Below are 15,799 nucleotides of genomic sequence, written 5' to 3' on the forward strand. Positions count from 1 at the left end.
ACCTGAAATTCAGAGGGGGGGGGGGGGGGGTTAATTAGAAGCTACAACATGTACCAGAGCGGAAGGATTCATCAATAAGAAGTCATAAGCATTTACAGTACTTCAGTTTCCAAACCAGTCACTTGTAGATATGCAGACAGGACTATATTACATTGTGGAAATTAGGAAGATCTAAAATTAGCAATAGGTTAGGATAAAAGTGTAATTTACAAACATAATATTAGTTTGAGGTATCAGGTGAAGGTTAATTGAGCTCAACTAATCAAACAAGCTAAAAACGTTAAGTGAGATAAAATTAGCATGCCACTACTTAGTTCTGCACCATTAAACAGAAGAACACTGACAAAATTGTGAACTGTATGGTGAGAACTAAAAACATAAAATGCTGTCATGCAATACAAACTCTGTGAAGCCATACCTTACGGCAATCTGGATGTGGGCAAATATAATCCTTTTGTCATGTGTGAGTAAGATATTGCAGCTTCAAATTTCTACAAAACAAACAGAACAAGATTCACCATATATATATTCACCACCAAACTCAAGTGTCAAACTCTGCCAACTATATCACCATATGTGCCACGACATAATACCTTACCATGTAATTAAGCTTCTTGGCACAGGCGACCTGTATAAACCACCTCTTGTATAGGTAGAAAAGAAGGAAATATCTAGCTACTTCATCACCGTCCAGAAACGATTAACTACCACAAGGTGGAGTGCAGATATATATTACATAATGGACCATCTCAACAAAATGACCAAACAACATCAGTAAGTGTCTGCTCATATGCGCGCAATCTAATTCTACCATAACTATAACACCCACTTAGTTTCATTCATTGCTAGTTTTCAGCATACACGAAACTTACTAAAAGGAAGCAGACAACCACATCTAAACAACCTAGGGCACACGCTCCAGCGGAATGTCAGTAAACAGGAAAGGCGGAATGTCCAGCTAATCTTCATCTTCTTCTGTTTCCTCATCATCGGCGTTCTGGTTACCGTATCTCCAGCCATCTTGTACGTTGTTACCACCAGGATCTTCCTCGGTCTCTTCGCTGTCATCGTCATACATACCCTTGCCTGGCCACTGGTTCTTCACACCACTGGTATCAACGCCCATCCTGCTGGAAACCTTGACATTGTAGGCGTTAGATGGAGGGGCCCTGTGTGCTTGGTTTGTCTTGCTCCTTTTCGGGTTTGGCGCGATGTCACCGGCGTCAGCATAGTTATACTCCGCTGCAGGTGTGGCGATCCTACCATTGCCTTCCTGATTGTGTTCAGGGTGCTGAGTCTTGAAATGGAGATTGAGTTTGTAACCGTGGATGTAGGCTTTCCCACAGCCTTCGTAGGGGCAGACATAAGGGCGCTCAGAGGAAAAGCTTGGTGGTGTGGGTGCAGAAGGCTTTGGGGTTGCTTGTATGGAAGGCTTTATGGTGTTTTGTGGTTTTTCTGCTGGTGGTGTATGCTGCACTGCAATAGGAGATCCAGTCTGCATCATGGTCACAAAAGATACGGTAAGTAAAACATAAGACTGACAAGATTCATATACATAACTGCAAACTGCGTCATGCAGGTGTGGCACCATGGGCATTTTAATAAATGATTATGTAGTTGGGATAGTAGGACACTAATCTGATAAACTAGATCACGCTCCAACTTAATGTATTTGCGTCATCCATAGTTCCAATCGGAAAACAGTTAACAAAGTTCCCTCAGTGGATCAAATATGTCAGGGATAAAACTGAACATGTACCGCAGAACTTCATGGAACTAGCATGAATAGAAGGAAAAGATAATCCAAAAGATGAACATGGAAGTCAATGTGGTATAGCAACATACCTTTTCATGTGTCTTAATATGGCATTTTAATTTGAAGTCGCTTGTAAATCTTTTGCCACATGCTGGAAAGGGGCATATATGATAATTTTCCACAGCATGTGTTTTGAGGTGTGCACGCAAGTTAAAATCCAATGAGAAGGCCTGCAATTCAGAGGATTTGTTTGTTAGAGCAGATAAAATGTACCATAGTGAAACGATTAACCAATACGAAAGCATAAGCCAACCAGACGCTTGTAAATATGCAATTAGGAAGTTGTGGAGTTGTACAAAGTAGAAACCTCTAAAATTAGCAACAGTTTAGGGCCGTAGCAATTGAATTTACAAGCATTAAACTAGCTTGAGGGATCAGGGAAAGTTCCATTAAGTTCATCAAATCAAATCAACAAAACATCTTCAGTTAGATAGAAGAACAGTGTAATTTAAAAATGTAAGTTGTATGGTGAGAAATAGAAGCAAAAATGAGAAAGCCTGAAATTCAGAGGATTTGCTTGTTAGAACATGTAAAACGCACCATAGTGAAACGATTCACCAATAAGAAAGCATAAACCAGCCACTCACTTGCAAAGATGCAAACAGGAAGTTGTGGCGTAGTAGAAAGTAAACCTCTAAAATTACCAACAGATTAGGCACGTAGCAATTGAATTTACAAGCATAAAACTAGCTTGAGGGGTCAGGGGAAGTTTCATTAAGTTGATTTAATCAAATCAGTGGAACATCTTCAGTTTGATAGAATTGGTGCCACTCAACTTAGTTTTGCATCACCAGATAGAAGAACACTGTAACTACAAATGTAAGGCTGTATGGTGAGAATTAGAAGCAAAGAATGCTGCCGTCTAACAGAAACACTGTGAATCCCTACCTTACCACAGCCTGGATGTGGGCAAACGAAATCCTTTTGTCCTGTGTGAGTAAGGTGGTGCCTCTTCAACTTTGAGCTGTCTACAAATTTCTGCGAAACAAACAGAAAGAGGATTCATCATTTCTGTCCAAAAAGAACAGTCAAGTAGTTAGGAATTACATTCTCCCAACAAGAGCAAGGACACATATAACAGTTTTTTTCCATTTTACCAATGCAGGACATAACCAAACGTCTTATATGTATAGTTGTACTGGAACAAATACATTGGGCCTTAAATCCATCAATAACCATGCACAGCACAGGAAGGTGCTTGTGGATAATAAGAAAGACAAAGAGCATAAAACTATGAGCCTGAAATCACAGGGAAGTTTGCCGATGCTGGTAATCAGATAAGTTTGCCAACGCTAGGATATGCACTGGTAAAGGCATAAGGTAATTTTCTTCTACTGGAGGTACCTTCCCACAGCCGGGCTCCTGACAAACATACTGCCGCTCGCCGTGCACGTGGGCGTGCTTCCTCAAGGCCGCCACATCGACGAAGGTCTTGCCGCAGTTGTCGTAGCTGCAGAGGAAGAGGATCTCCGTGGCGGGCTCGACCTTGCGCGGCTGCGCCTCCAGCTCCTGCACCCCGCCCCCGCTCTCCTTCAGGTTCCTGTACACGTCCTCTGCACACGGGTTACGCGGAAGCCAACCGCCGATGATTAGTCGATGCAGGAAATCGCACAACCTGCTCAGCCTAGCGGGTGGCAACAACCAACTATATACAGAGGATAAGGTAAAATCTGCTCCATGATTCAGGATAAGATAGGCCAGAATTTGCATCGGCCGTTGCAGGCAATCCCGCAATCTGCTTCAAACTACAGCGAGTACGACAAGATAAAACTCGCTATGCTGTTCATGATAAGATGAACAACAGATGCATCGGTCGCCATCGCCGATCCGTCTCGCCGCTATCCCGCCACGGCGCTATGATCCACGAGGTGAGGTGAGGTGAGGAGAGGGGAGGGGAGGGGAGGAGGATTCGGGGGGGTGGTGGGGGGCGCGAGGTACCTCTGACCCACTTGAAGAGGGCGCACTTGGAGCCGGGGGAGGCGAGATCCTGCGGGATCCTGCAACGCAACGGCGGTCAGTCGGGTCGGTCCGGCGCAGCGGCGATATCAGAGACGGACATTAGCGTGGCGGGGGCGTACCACTGCTTGACCCAGCGGGCGGCGGGGCGCGGGCGGCGGCGGAGCGCCTGAGGCGGCGGCTGCGGCTGCGCGGGCGGGTAGTAGTAGTAGCCCCCGGCCCCCGCCACCGCCGCGTACTCCATGCCTCCGGCTCGATGCGGGCCGTCCCCTCTCCCTCCGCGCTGCGCGATGCGGTGCGGCCGCCGGCGCCGCCGCTCTCTCTCCCTCTAGGGTTCTTCGGTTTCTCTGGGAAGGCCGCTCGCTCGCTGGCCCTTGGCCGGAAAATGCCACACGACTTGGTTTTCTTTGTGTCCAAAAACAATACTCCTACTAACATTGTTTCTACTGATTTTTTCCAGCATCGTATTCGAAAACCATTATAAAGCATGGCTATTATTTTGATTGCGATTTGGTAACGACAAATAGCCGTCTTGGTTTTTACGCGTCTTGTAATTTGATCTTTAAGATACGGATGCGACATGTATTACCATGGAAAAAGTAATGATAACAAATAATATCTGTATTCAGATATATCCATTTTTAATTGCTGGTAGGCATTGTTTGCGGGAGTTGTTGTTCTGACCGGACCAAATGTGACTTGGATTTTCGAGACAAAATGAGGGTGTAGGACGAGGAGATGCGGCTCAGTTCCCCTTTAGGGGCATCCACAGTTTAGCCTGAAGCTAGGCTCGGTTTATATATTCATCGGGGTTTATTCCGGATTTCTTTGGCTAGAATGACATATTTTTTTGAACGATCACGGAGGGGGGAGCTTCCCCAGGTGAACATTAGTCAAAAATAGGGCCCGAAGGCCTGAGTTACATTAGAGGTTACATTGAGAAGAGAGAGAGTGGCGCCAAGCGATGGCGGCCTCCCTAGCAACCAGGTCTTTAAACCTAATGACCCACAGAGTGAAACCAAATGTTGCATTACGTATAGTGTTCATAGCAGAGTGATTCTCATTGCGAAACACCTCGGCATTACGAGAGTCACATAGTTTTCAAGGAATGGCGAGTGCCACCATGGGCTAAATGTTGATGCTGAGGCCGGTCGGGGTGGCGGTGGTCCAGATGAGACCGATGTCGACGGCGGCTGAAGTTCGAGAAGAGCCCACACATGGACTTCCCCAGGGCAACGAAGTGCCAGGTGTGACGTGTCTTCAAGCAGATGAGCACGCCTCGGACAGCAGGAGTCGGGTGTGATAGTCTTGCCGTGGAGGTTGGCCTTGGTGTTTAGCCTATCTTTGAAAAGCAACCAGGCAAAAATCTTGACCTTGATGATGGCCCTCGAGCTCCAAATACAACCGAAGTGAGGGTCGATCTCGTCGGGATAACATGATGTGATATCCCTACTTTTTTTATACTTAGTGTATACGTTGTTTCGTATGGGTTAACAAATATTTATGTGTTGCTTTAAGTGCATGTTGCTTCCAATAGAAGAGTTCCTAACATCACGTGGACCAATCTCTCCTAACACCCGAGCCTACATGGCCCACGGGGCAACATGTTGAAATTATGTGTTGATCACGCCCTTTATAGAGCTCGAGGGTGACGCGTCAGGTCGTAAGGAGAAGGTGTGACTAGGACGGGAGAGCTGCCAAGGTGTGATGGGTGATAGGAGGAGGGTGGAGGGCAGTGGCGGAGCTTGGTAGGGGCCAACCTGGGCGGCTGGGTCATCGCCCCACCCCTCTCAAAAAAAATCAAGCCCATATAACTTTTTTATTAGGATTGTTTTTCATTAAAATCAACTGGAATTAATTATGTTTCCCCCCCCCCCTCATGTCTTTGTCTCAAGCTCCGCCACTGGTGGAGGGGGCCGCCGCGTGGGAAGACTACCCCGAAGTGAAAGAAAATTTTCACGCGCATCAATCAACCATGAAAAAGGGATGACTACTAAACATGTGCATGGGCTGCTCGGTCCAACATCCCGGCCGAAAATCTCTAGTAGAATAGGGTCCTTATCTTTTGGACCCTGGGAAGTGCCACAAGCGTGGCACGAATACATGGAAATCTGAACATTTTTATGGTAATTTTTGTGACATGAGGATTACAACTTCCTTTTCAAATGGTAAGTTTCAGTTTTTTTTTCTTTTCAAATGACAACTTTATTTATAAAAAGGCCAGAATGCTCATGCCACAAATGTGACATTTATCATTTCGGTATATTTTTCTCCAATATAAATTAGGGTTCTTTCTTCTTTGTAGGGTACTTTTGTTTTTCTCACGTCTCTTAAGTTATCTTTGGCAGAGATGCACAAACGCAAAAAACTATGTAATTTTGTAAATTCTTAATAGAGTTCAACATTTTAAAAAACACAGCACTTGAGCTTAGGGGCCAAAAGAATCAACTATATATGTCATGTCTTTCAAGAGAAATTTTCAAAAAACCTTCAATTTTATTTTTCATATGCAAACTATCAAACACCAGTGTGTGCTTGATAGTTTCACACAGATAACCTCAGCTAGTAGTTGGCATCACAAAACATATAACCAAACTAACTAACATACAAAACACAACAATCCCTGCATATGACCCCAGACATAACAAAATGAATCTAGACAAGAATCACACACAAAGGTGAAACTAGGTCTAGCTTTGCTTATTCATCACCACGTCCCAAACGGCTCATCGCCGATTATTATTCCAAATAATAAATACAACAGGTGCTAAGTACGAGTAGATACAGGTAGCTTTGCGTTGCCGGATAGAATAAAATTACAGATGGAGGGCGTGGAAATCCCTATGATCCCACCCACATTATGTTCCTCCGCCGAGGAGCATGAACACAAAAGAAGGAACCACAGCGTAATGCCAAACAAGTCTCTAGGAAGAAATAAACCCTTTGAAACATAATACAATGATGGACCGTGTGCTCCTTGCTTGCAAGCGCTTTGTTCTAGTCGGCGCGGGATTGGCCGGCACGCGAGGAGAGGATGATGCCGACAATGAGGCCGTACAGGGCAAGGGCTTCGGCAAAGATGAGGATGAGGATCATTCCGACGAACAGCTTGGGCTGCTGTGCGTTGGCCCTGCAGAGGAGGTAAAACAACAGAATCAAATCAGTACTTCAACAACTTCCAGACAAAAAGGTTGTTGTCCATAGAAAGATTGATCTACCACTACCAGAAGGTACATCCTAATAATAACAAAAGAGCAAAACCTAATAAAACATATTGACAACCGAAAGAAATAAAAAGTGAGCCACTGGCTACAACACGATTGTACCGATTCCCCCCTCCAGAACATACCTGGTGTTCAACAAAGCTCAAAGTGCAAGGAAAACAGGAGTAATAGAAGATTCAGAATGCAACCCTTGATGAATTTATTAAAGCAGGGCCACTGGGGAATCTAGTTAAGTGACAAGCAAAACCCTGTGTGATGCATGCAAACTAAAATAACATGACTTGTCATAACTGAGACCAGAGGATGGTCATGGTAGTCAAAGCAGATATGGCCAGTGTCTCCAAATAGAAGAAACCAGAAGTGTAACGCGGCCGTAACTCTTTAGGGCGCTTAATCAAGGACTTCTGATTATGAGAAGTTAGCCCACATCAGAAAGCCTCTCCAAATACACTAACTAAATCACCACTTCCATGTTTGCTTTCAGATTTGCACATTTTCAATCTCTAGGAACCTTGGACAAACAGTATGCTATCTGGAGGTCCTAATGCAGGCCAAATTCAGAGTGTAATCAGCATGGAACCATTATTTTGATTTATTCACAATACTAGAATTCATTCATGCCTCACTGACATGACATTATCCAGTAGGTGTGGTTTGACAAGTGAGGCAGCAATGGTTTCATATGTAAACTCAGATCAAGCATGTCCCAAGTAAGAGCACAGAATCAAGTAGCATGATTTGCTTCCCTGCTGTACCCATCCTCGTCAGATTTATGCTAGAGTAAGTTCTCAGTACCAAGTAGCACAAGATTTACATTGCGTACTCCCACGCATTGGACAAACCTCGGAAAGGAGGGAGGGAGAATATATGTGCGTAGGGGTATACCTGACGCCGGCGTCGCCGACGATGCCGATGGCCATGCCGGCGGCGAGGCCGGCGAGGCCGCAGGCGAGGCCGGAGGAGAGGTGGGCGTAGCCGTCGAAGAGGAAGTAGGGCTTGGCCTTGGGGTTGATCCCGGTGGAGATGATGACGGCGATGATGAGGCCGTAGATCCCGAGCACCCCGGCCATGACGACGGGCACGATGGACTTCATCACCAGCTCCGGCCGCATCACCCCCATCGACGCCACCCCCACCCCGCTCTTGGCCGTCCCGTACGCCGCGCCCATGCCTGCGTCATCACACGCGCCGCGGTCAGATCTGGAGGAGGGGAGGGGGAGGGGAGATCTGGGGGAAGGGAGGTGGGCTTACAGGAGAAGACGAGGGCGGCCGCGGCGCCGAGGAAGCCGAAGAAGGGGGCGGTCTCGTCGCCGCTGAAGACGGAAGACATGGCTGCCGGCGGGGGAGCGGCGGGGATCTCGCCGGAGACTGGACGGCGACGGCGACGAGTGGAGGTGAGGGAGGGGAGAGAAGGAGGAGAGAGATATTATGGGGGACGGACGTGTGGACCAGGAGGAGACAAGTAATGGGAGACACGACTACTGCGCCTGCGTCGTGGGCCCACGGGCTGCGTGGGCCGGGCTGCCCCGATGGGCCTGGGCTCCGGGCTGGTGATTACCTCGTGGGCTTCTTATGCAGCCCACCCGAACGCTACCTAGTGAGCCCGGCAATTCATTTGGAGTATATTAGTTACCGCTCAAACGGATGTATCTAAATATGTATTTAGCATTGAAATATCTAGATAGCGCCATCTAGGTACATATCTGTTCGAGCGGAAAATTGACATTCCAGTGCTAGATACATGGGTTGATCCCATCCCTCGCTCTATCCCGGCAAGAGGCCGTTGTACTCCACGCCGCACTGGTTTTTGCCAAACTTAAGGTAGATGGGGGGCTGTTTCGAGGAGCAGTGGTGCTTTAGGGTCAGTGTGTAGGGATTCCCGTGGGGGTTACTTGGGATCTTCTGACATCGTGAGTATGAGAATCATAGACCCAACAATCTTGGAAGCTATGGCGTTCGCAAAAGACCCCTCAATGAACCACATATTTGTAGCTACAGATTGCAAGGAGGTCATGGAGAACATCAGTTATGGTGCTGGTGGAATGAATGGCAACATAATTCGCGAGATTATCATAAGGGTTGCTGAGTTTGCATCTTCTTCATTTATCTTCGAAGGAAGGGAGTTGAACGCCGACGCACGTAGCCTCGCTGAATACGCTCTAGACCTGGCTGAAAGAACCCACTTCTAGCTTATTCAGCCCTTTGATCTCCATTGTATCCCTACACAAAATGTTATCAATTAATAAAGTGGAGTGTGTTTAAAGAAAGAGCGGATCCCATGGTTTATAGTTGTTTTTTCTTGAAAAAACGTATACAAATGTCCGTGTGGGATGCGGGACAATTTCAAAGAATTGTTCACGGATCAACAAATATTTGTGAATTCAAAAAATGTTCAAGAATCCAAAAAATGTATATGAATTAAAAAAATATCCGTGAATTCAAAAAAATGATTGTACAATTGAAAAATTGTTCATGGACCCAAAAGAAGTTCGTTAATTCATAAAATGTTCATGAATTCCAAGAAACTTTATGGATTTGAAAAAATGTTTGTGGATTTAAAAAATGTTAATGGATTCAGAAAACTTCCACAAAAGCGAATTAAGGATAAGGGCTATAGTTATGTTCCTTATTGTGGAACCAGCCCATCAAAATTCAAATCCTAGAGTTGACATTGGTGTTCATATTTTCCTAGACGTATTTTAGATTTCCCGAGGGCTTTTCACCCCTATGAATTTTGATTACACAATGGTTGCTTCAACCATGACTGTTTTTCACCTCTATGAATTTTGATTTACACAATGGTTGCTTCAACCATGACTGCTTTTCACCCCTATGAATTTTGATTTACACAATGGTTGCTTCAACCATGACTGCTTTCCACCCCTATGAATTTTGATTACACAATGGTCGCTTCGACTATGACAGCTTTTCACCCCTATGAATTTTGATTTACACAATGGTTGCTTCAACCATGACTGCTTTTCACCCCTATGAATTTTGATTACACAATGGTTGCTTCAACTATGAGAGCTTTTCACCCCTATGAATTTTGATTACACAATGGTTGCTTCAACCATGACTGCTTTCACCCCTATGAATTTTGATTACACAATGATTGCTTCAACTATGATAGCTTTTCACCCATATGAATTTTGATTTACACAATGATTGCTTCAACCATGACTGCTTTTCACCCCTATGAATTTTGATTACACAATGGTTGCTTCAACTATGACGGCTTTTCATCGGGGCATTCGTCTAGCTGGACCTTAGCACAATAACTTCCCAACCGCAATATACAATGTTAGGGCAGATCCGGCGACGCACCTTTGGCTCATGCTCAGGATGGAGATTCAATTTGTTTGGCTCTATGAAAACCTGGTTGAAATTTTCTTGTTTTTTTCCAGAATGTTTTGAATCGTTGAAAGTTTGTAACATCAAGCCAGGTCCTTATTCACAGAAAATATAAGTGCCTAGAATTCCAGTTGAGTTAAGTAGACAAGGTTGGTATCAGCCTTTAGAGTCTTGGTGAATGAAAAAAAGAACTTGTAAATTCCGACCAGTTTAATCACTCTACTCTCTTTCTTTTAAATCACAAAAATACAATGTAAACAAGCGGTAGGCATGAAACTGCATCAAATTGTGGACAGTGCCCTCCAAAAATGCTGTGAAATTTCAAATAACGATGAATCTAAGAGGGAGGTACTAAGACAAAAGCTACGGGATAATGAGATGACTTCGACATGATTCAGCTGGCGTATAGATCCTGTAAGGTTACAAAGGTTGTGTTGGCAAGAACGGGATTCAAAAAAGCATAGTATGGTAGAGAGATATGCAAGATGCTTCAGCTGTGTTGAAAACTCGTCGAGAAAAGCATGATAATGAAGGAACCGGTGCCCTGCATCAAGTTTACAAACGACAGTAAGTATAGAAATGCTAGGTTGCAATCTCCGAACCAGGATCTGCAGTCGCAGCTCTCGCTTCAGCCATGCAAAAATAAAGCCACGTCACCAAAGTAACATCATCTTATTCGGATAATCGAAGTACAGAAAAAGATTTGGGATATCAGTTAACTAGCAAAGTGGTTTCTGTTTCTGATTCGGCGTTTCCTTTTTCCCCCACAATGCGCAAGGCAAAGACAGACTGAAGCAAGATGTACCTGCCAACAGCACCAGCAGTCAGCAGCCAAAGCGCCTACTTCTACTTGCACACTACTCATTCTGAACCAAAGTCGAGAGATTTTCAAATATAAATGCTACACCAAACAGAGTCTACCACGATGTAAAGAAAGACAGCCTATCCAAGATTCCAAGTTCAGTAGCAAAAGAACTTGGAAGATGAGCTAGTCAATGAAACAAAGACATCATATGTTCTTTTCCAGCATCTTGTAGCTTATTTTTTTAAAGATTTATTTGAACTGCCAAACCGATTCCAATTCAAAATTCCTTCTTCACACATCTCATAGCGCTTCTTGGTGGCCCCCGTGTTGTGATGACTTATTTTCAACGATGATGATGATGACAGCAAGGCCGGCCGTTACATTGCTCGGCATTGAGAAAGAAGGTGGCAGCGAGGTATAGCCGCATGGGGAAGCAGAGTGTGTTTCATGCGGTATGGTATGCCGATGGTGGTAGAGAACTAGAGATGGACGATGTCGCGATCTCCCACATGGCAGTCAAGCACCGGTACAGCGCTGCTTGTTGAGGAGGCAGCACCGCACAGCAACGGCGCAGGTACAACAAAGACTCTGCCATGTGACAGTAAACAAAACATGCAGGCAGTATCCACTGCTACTGCTAGAGTACCTCGCGTACCTGTCACAGATGCCAAAAGACTCCTGCTGACAAGAGACCTTGTACGTCCAAACTAAGGGCGCGTTCGGACTCCTTCCGCTCCGCGACTCCGCGCCAGAGCGGAGTGGCATCCAGTGCTAAATCAGGGAGTTGCTAAAAGCCCGCTGCACACGCTCCGCTCCGCGGAGAGCTGCCAAACAGGTGCTAAGTGAAAAATACCAAGTCCAAGCAATGGTCACTAGCTGGAGATGCATGTCAGTTAGCCTTAATAAGGGAGAAGAGAAGCAAGCAACCTTATGCAGTTTCAACATACTTCCCACAAGAATTGGACGGTGGAATACTATCAAATGGATGCATAAGGACTTGGACCTTCATTCAAAAGTAGGATGACAGGGTCATGATGGTTAACTACCAAGTCAACCATACAGAAAGAGTCCACACAGCCAGGTTTGAACGGGACAGGGTTCAAGAGAAAAGGGGGACTCAGTGGGGTGATTTCTTTATTTTATTTTATTTTCCCCTTTAATAGTGAAAAGGAAGAAAACGGCTCCTTAAATATTAGGGGCTCCTAAAGTAGGGTAAAACAAGCCAAATAAAAGATGGAAATATAAATAAACGACTAATAATTAAGCCACGAACTAGAGATAAGACTTACCACACTTTATGACATGAGAATATGGCAGTATGCAATAAAATTATGTACCTACTTGACCAGATGAACAATGAATACAGCAGCAGTTCAGGCGACGAAACAAAGCTCTAGCTTTTACTATTTAACTGTTAAGCATTTAAAACATGAACTAATAATGCACAAGAATGAATGGTTGTATTTTCATCACAAGGAAGTGCATCATAATGCACAAGCAAAGCTAAGACAGTAAGACGATAGAAACCAGCAGGGCAGGGTAAAAGAGTTAACGGCACCGCACAAATAAAGAATGACGAAATGGGGCAACATGGTTCGTACAATCCCCATGATTCCAGCCATAAGAAAGAAAGCATGCTCTAACATTAATATTAGGCAAAAAAGAGATTACCTTGATTCACAGCAGGATACAACCAATCATGTAGCAGAACAAAAAGCACAATACCCAAGACAAAAAATAACATTTCTGCTGCCATGCCATGCGTTTGGAATCATCAAGGCAATTCACTACTAACTGGAAGGAAATGTGACAAAATAACTAGTCGCCAAACAAGTCATCATCACTATCATCAGCTGAATTTGCCTTGCTAGACTTCTTTTCATCAACAACTTTGACTTGCTCTGGCTGGCCATCTGATTTATACGCCCATGATGAGCCCAGTTTTGCCGGAACAGAATCCCCGTAAAGGTCATCATACATACCGCCTCTTGTTGTGCTTTTTACTTTGTCAAGCATCTGTTGCAGCTTATCTGTTACCCCGGTACTGTGGGAGGCACTACTGTCCTTTTGTGAAGTTTGCTCCTTGCCTTTTGGTATGACAGTAACCTGTACAAGAGACTCGTACTTCCCAACAAGACTGCCTTCCTTCACACCTACCGGGCCTGGTTCAGTTTCAACATCTGCTCCATCAGAAATCCCAACCACCTGAATAAGCTCTCCACCAACCTGATCTCTAAATGACACTCTCCGTTTTTTACTTCTCTTCCACGGTCTACCAATCGCCTGGTTGTCGTCGTTTACAGCAGAAGCAGAAGCATCCCCTGAAGAACCTTTTCTCCTCAATGGCACATCTGATTTGCTAACACCATAGCGATTGAGTATTGTATTGTATGCCACAACGGCATCTTCATCGTCAGAGTCTGGAGGAGACGGCAAACTCACATCTGACGGGAGACTATGAGTGGGGAAAAAAGTAGCTGTGTTCTTTCGTAGAACATATGCTCTGGTTGATGCAGCAAAACGAAGTGACTGTCCAACTTCAAGCTCAACAGGGTTGTCCTTGGTTAATCTCTCATTCGCAACAAATGTACCATGAACAGATCCTAAATCGATAACATAGATGCTGAAAGGAAACAAAGGTTAATCTCTCATTCGCAACAAATGTACCATGGAGCAGCTGTTAGTTATGCACCTAAGACACAATGAAGATAAAAGAACATTTTACAGGTATAATCCTGCCATTTCTCTGGTAGAAATTTCTGAAAGAAGCATGTCTTAATAAAGGTCAAAAGCATATAGGAGCACAATATTCCATCACAGGCACAACCCGTTGTCTATTGAGTTAATAAATTGAAATCTATTTGATTTGATAGCACGCTTAACATTCAGGTTGCTAAAAAGAAGACTTGTTCAACCATTTAAAACAAAAACTCATACGTCCAACTGAAAGCAAGTGCATCAAACATCAGGAAGGTCTCTAACCTTCCATTTTTGTGTGGAACGACAGCAGCATGTTGGCGTGAGACAGACTGATGGTCCAAGACAATCTCGCAAGCAGGCACCTGCCTCCCAAATATATGCCTCTTCTTGTCCAGATTGATCCTATCGATGGCATTCCCATCCTTCATCACCTCAAGATAGTAAACCCCAGGACGCGGCTCAATTGCCCAGTCCGGCGGTTGCCATGTCGACTGCCCACCACCAAACTGCGTCACGGCTGGTCTGGGAGCCCCAGCAGCCTCTTGCCCGGCGATGCTTGAGCCAGCACTCTGCGTAGCATGCTGACTCTGGCTGGGACCAAGATGTGAGCTTTGCGGCGGCACCAATGGAGCTGGCTGCACTTTAACCGCCGCGGGCACACTCTTTGTGCCGGAACCAGACTGCTGCACCGAGAAGGGCTCCAAGGCCTGAGCTTTCTTGAAGCGGTCAAGCCCACCACGGTACATCTCCTCCAAGCTTACCACTACCACCTCTTCTGGTCTCTTATCACTGAATCACTCTTTAACAGCTGGTGATGATGAACCCCGCAGGACTGTCCGTACTCAAGCTCTGCAAGGATCCCCTACAGACGGATTACAAAAAGTCAGTACCAGCAAACAAAATTACCCGCAGAGAACATCCCACTGGCCGCCGCCTCGTGTCGCGAATCAGAAAAGGCGAAACCAGTAACGGGCTAGATGTTGGATGATATATCCTCCTGGACTTCAAAACGAGCTACTTTGATTTGTTTCCGGCGATATATGCCTGAGCGGATGCCTCCTTTAACCGAAGGAGACGCAGCAACAAGATAACATCCCCAATGCTGCGTGATGGCTGGGCTGGGCTGGGCTGCTGTAGTCCCAAAGAAAGGATTGGGAAGCCTTTGTTCACGGGAGACTGGACGGCGAATTTGGCCGGCGAGCATCCTGAATCTGGCGCTGTTACACGTTTGATTGATGAATTCGCAGTTCCCCACTGCGTTGTTCCAACCGAATCTACTGTTTTCATCAGGCTTGAGACTGGCTTCGGGAAGCAGCGGACGCGTGACGGGGCGGCGGCGGCTGCGCACGAGCACGCGGGAACGGCGTCGGCGAGGAGCAGCAGCGGCGGCGGCACGACGGGAGCTCTGCACCTAACCCTAGGTCGCCAGCCCCCTTGGGCGAAGGGGACGAGCGGGAGAGGGAGGGAGGGAGGGAGGAGAAGGGAGGGAGACTCACCCAGGGGCCGCGCGGGGAGGTGCCCGACGCCTTCGAGGAGCGCGTCCGACGAGGCTCGCCGCCGACGAGGCGGCCGCCGCTGGGAGGGAGGGAGGGAGGGGAAGGATACGGGGGGAGAGCGAGCTCGTCTTGGTCGATACGGGCACAGGGGCACTTTCGGGATTTCGGCGAGGGCGTCTCCAAGGGGATCCACCAAAAAAAAATATTCTTCGTAAACAGCTCAGAGATACTGAGTCGATATCACATCTTAATACTGACGAAATCATCACGGACGTCTCGTAGTTAACGAAAACGTCTTTTCACATTAAACGGATGTCGTTAAAGAAAAAAGTTGAAATAAATTCAGGAACGTGCGAGGAGCACCGGTGCCAAGTTTGGGACTAGAATCTTAAATGGCTAGTTTAAAGTTTATCTTAATATTCAAGAAACATAGTTTAAACTTATAAAT

At 45.7% G+C, this 15,799-nt stretch overlaps 3 protein-coding genes across 4 annotated transcripts; all 3 read right to left on the minus strand.

Moving 5' to 3' along the window:
- Positions 1-700: 700 nt before the first annotated feature.
- Positions 701-4,178, minus strand: LOC123428198 (zinc finger transcription factor YY1-like). Its single transcript, XM_045112418.1, has 6 exons — positions 3,895-4,178; positions 3,755-3,813; positions 3,161-3,369; positions 2,705-2,794; positions 1,846-1,986; positions 701-1,495 (listed from the first exon to the last, which is right to left on the minus strand). Exons 1-6 carry the CDS (start codon positions 4,014-4,016, stop codon positions 959-961), a joined length of 1,158 nt encoding a protein of 385 aa, XP_044968353.1. The 5' UTR covers positions 4,017-4,178; the 3' UTR covers positions 701-958.
- Positions 4,179-6,414: 2,236 nt separating this feature from the next.
- LOC123428290 (V-type proton ATPase 16 kDa proteolipid subunit) lies at positions 6,415-8,421 on the minus strand. Its single transcript, XM_045112517.1, has 3 exons — positions 8,248-8,421; positions 7,882-8,167; positions 6,415-6,902 (listed from the first exon to the last, which is right to left on the minus strand). The coding sequence occupies exons 1-3, from the start codon at positions 8,324-8,326 to the stop codon at positions 6,770-6,772; spliced, it is 498 nt and encodes a 165-aa protein (XP_044968452.1). The 5' UTR covers positions 8,327-8,421; the 3' UTR covers positions 6,415-6,769.
- A 2,138-nt stretch (positions 8,422-10,559) lies between these two features.
- Positions 10,560-15,489, minus strand: LOC123428386 (protein phosphatase 1 regulatory inhibitor subunit PPP1R8 homolog). 2 transcript variants are annotated; one of them, XR_006622555.1, is made up of 4 exons: positions 15,352-15,489; positions 14,138-14,717; positions 12,827-13,778; positions 10,560-10,894 (listed from the first exon to the last, which is right to left on the minus strand). XR_006622555.1 is itself a non-coding variant. In XM_045112614.1 (3 exons), exons 2-3 carry the CDS (start codon positions 14,599-14,601, stop codon positions 12,974-12,976), a joined length of 1,269 nt encoding a protein of 422 aa, XP_044968549.1. In that variant the 5' UTR covers positions 14,602-14,717; positions 15,352-15,489; the 3' UTR covers positions 12,777-12,973. The 2 variants fall into 2 exon arrangements, 1 of the variants encoding a protein (XP_044968549.1); XM_045112614.1 differs by lacking the exon at positions 10,560-10,894 and having other exon boundaries at positions 12,777-13,778.
- Between the last annotated feature and the right edge of the window lie 310 nt (positions 15,490-15,799).

The sequence above is a fragment of the Hordeum vulgare genome, chromosome 1H (genome assembly GCF_904849725.1).
Source record: "Hordeum vulgare subsp. vulgare chromosome 1H, MorexV3_pseudomolecules_assembly, whole genome shotgun sequence".
In the NCBI taxonomy this organism is placed as follows: domain Eukaryota; kingdom Viridiplantae; phylum Streptophyta; class Magnoliopsida; order Poales; family Poaceae; genus Hordeum; species Hordeum vulgare.

Coding starts and splice junctions, on each gene's coding strand:
- LOC123428386 (XM_045112614.1), bottom strand. CDS start 14,601: ATGTACCGTGGTGGGCTTGACCGCTTCAAGAAAGCTCAGGCCTTGGAG. Junction 13,779..14,137: donor GTTCCACACAAAAATGGAAG/GTTAGAGACCTT, acceptor GTTTCCTTTCAG/CATCTATGTTATCGATTTAG.
- LOC123428198 (XM_045112418.1), bottom strand. CDS start 4,016: ATGGAGTACGCGGCGGTGGCGGGGGCCGGGGGCTACTACTACTACCCG. Junction 3,370..3,754: donor CCTCTTCAAGTGGGTCAGAG/GTACCTCGCGCC, acceptor ACCCGTGTGCAG/AGGACGTGTACAGGAACCTG. Junction 1,496..1,845: donor ATATTAAGACACATGAAAAG/GTATGTTGCTAT, acceptor ACCATGATGCAG/ACTGGATCTCCTATTGCAGT.
- LOC123428290 (XM_045112517.1), bottom strand. CDS start 8,326: ATGTCTTCCGTCTTCAGCGGCGACGAGACCGCCCCCTTCTTCGGCTTC. Junction 8,168..8,247: donor GGCCGCCCTCGTCTTCTCCT/GTAAGCCCACCT, acceptor GTGATGACGCAG/GCATGGGCGCGGCGTACGGG. Junction 6,903..7,881: donor GTCGGCGACGCCGGCGTCAG/GTATACCCCTAC, acceptor CCTCCTCTGCAG/GGCCAACGCACAGCAGCCCA.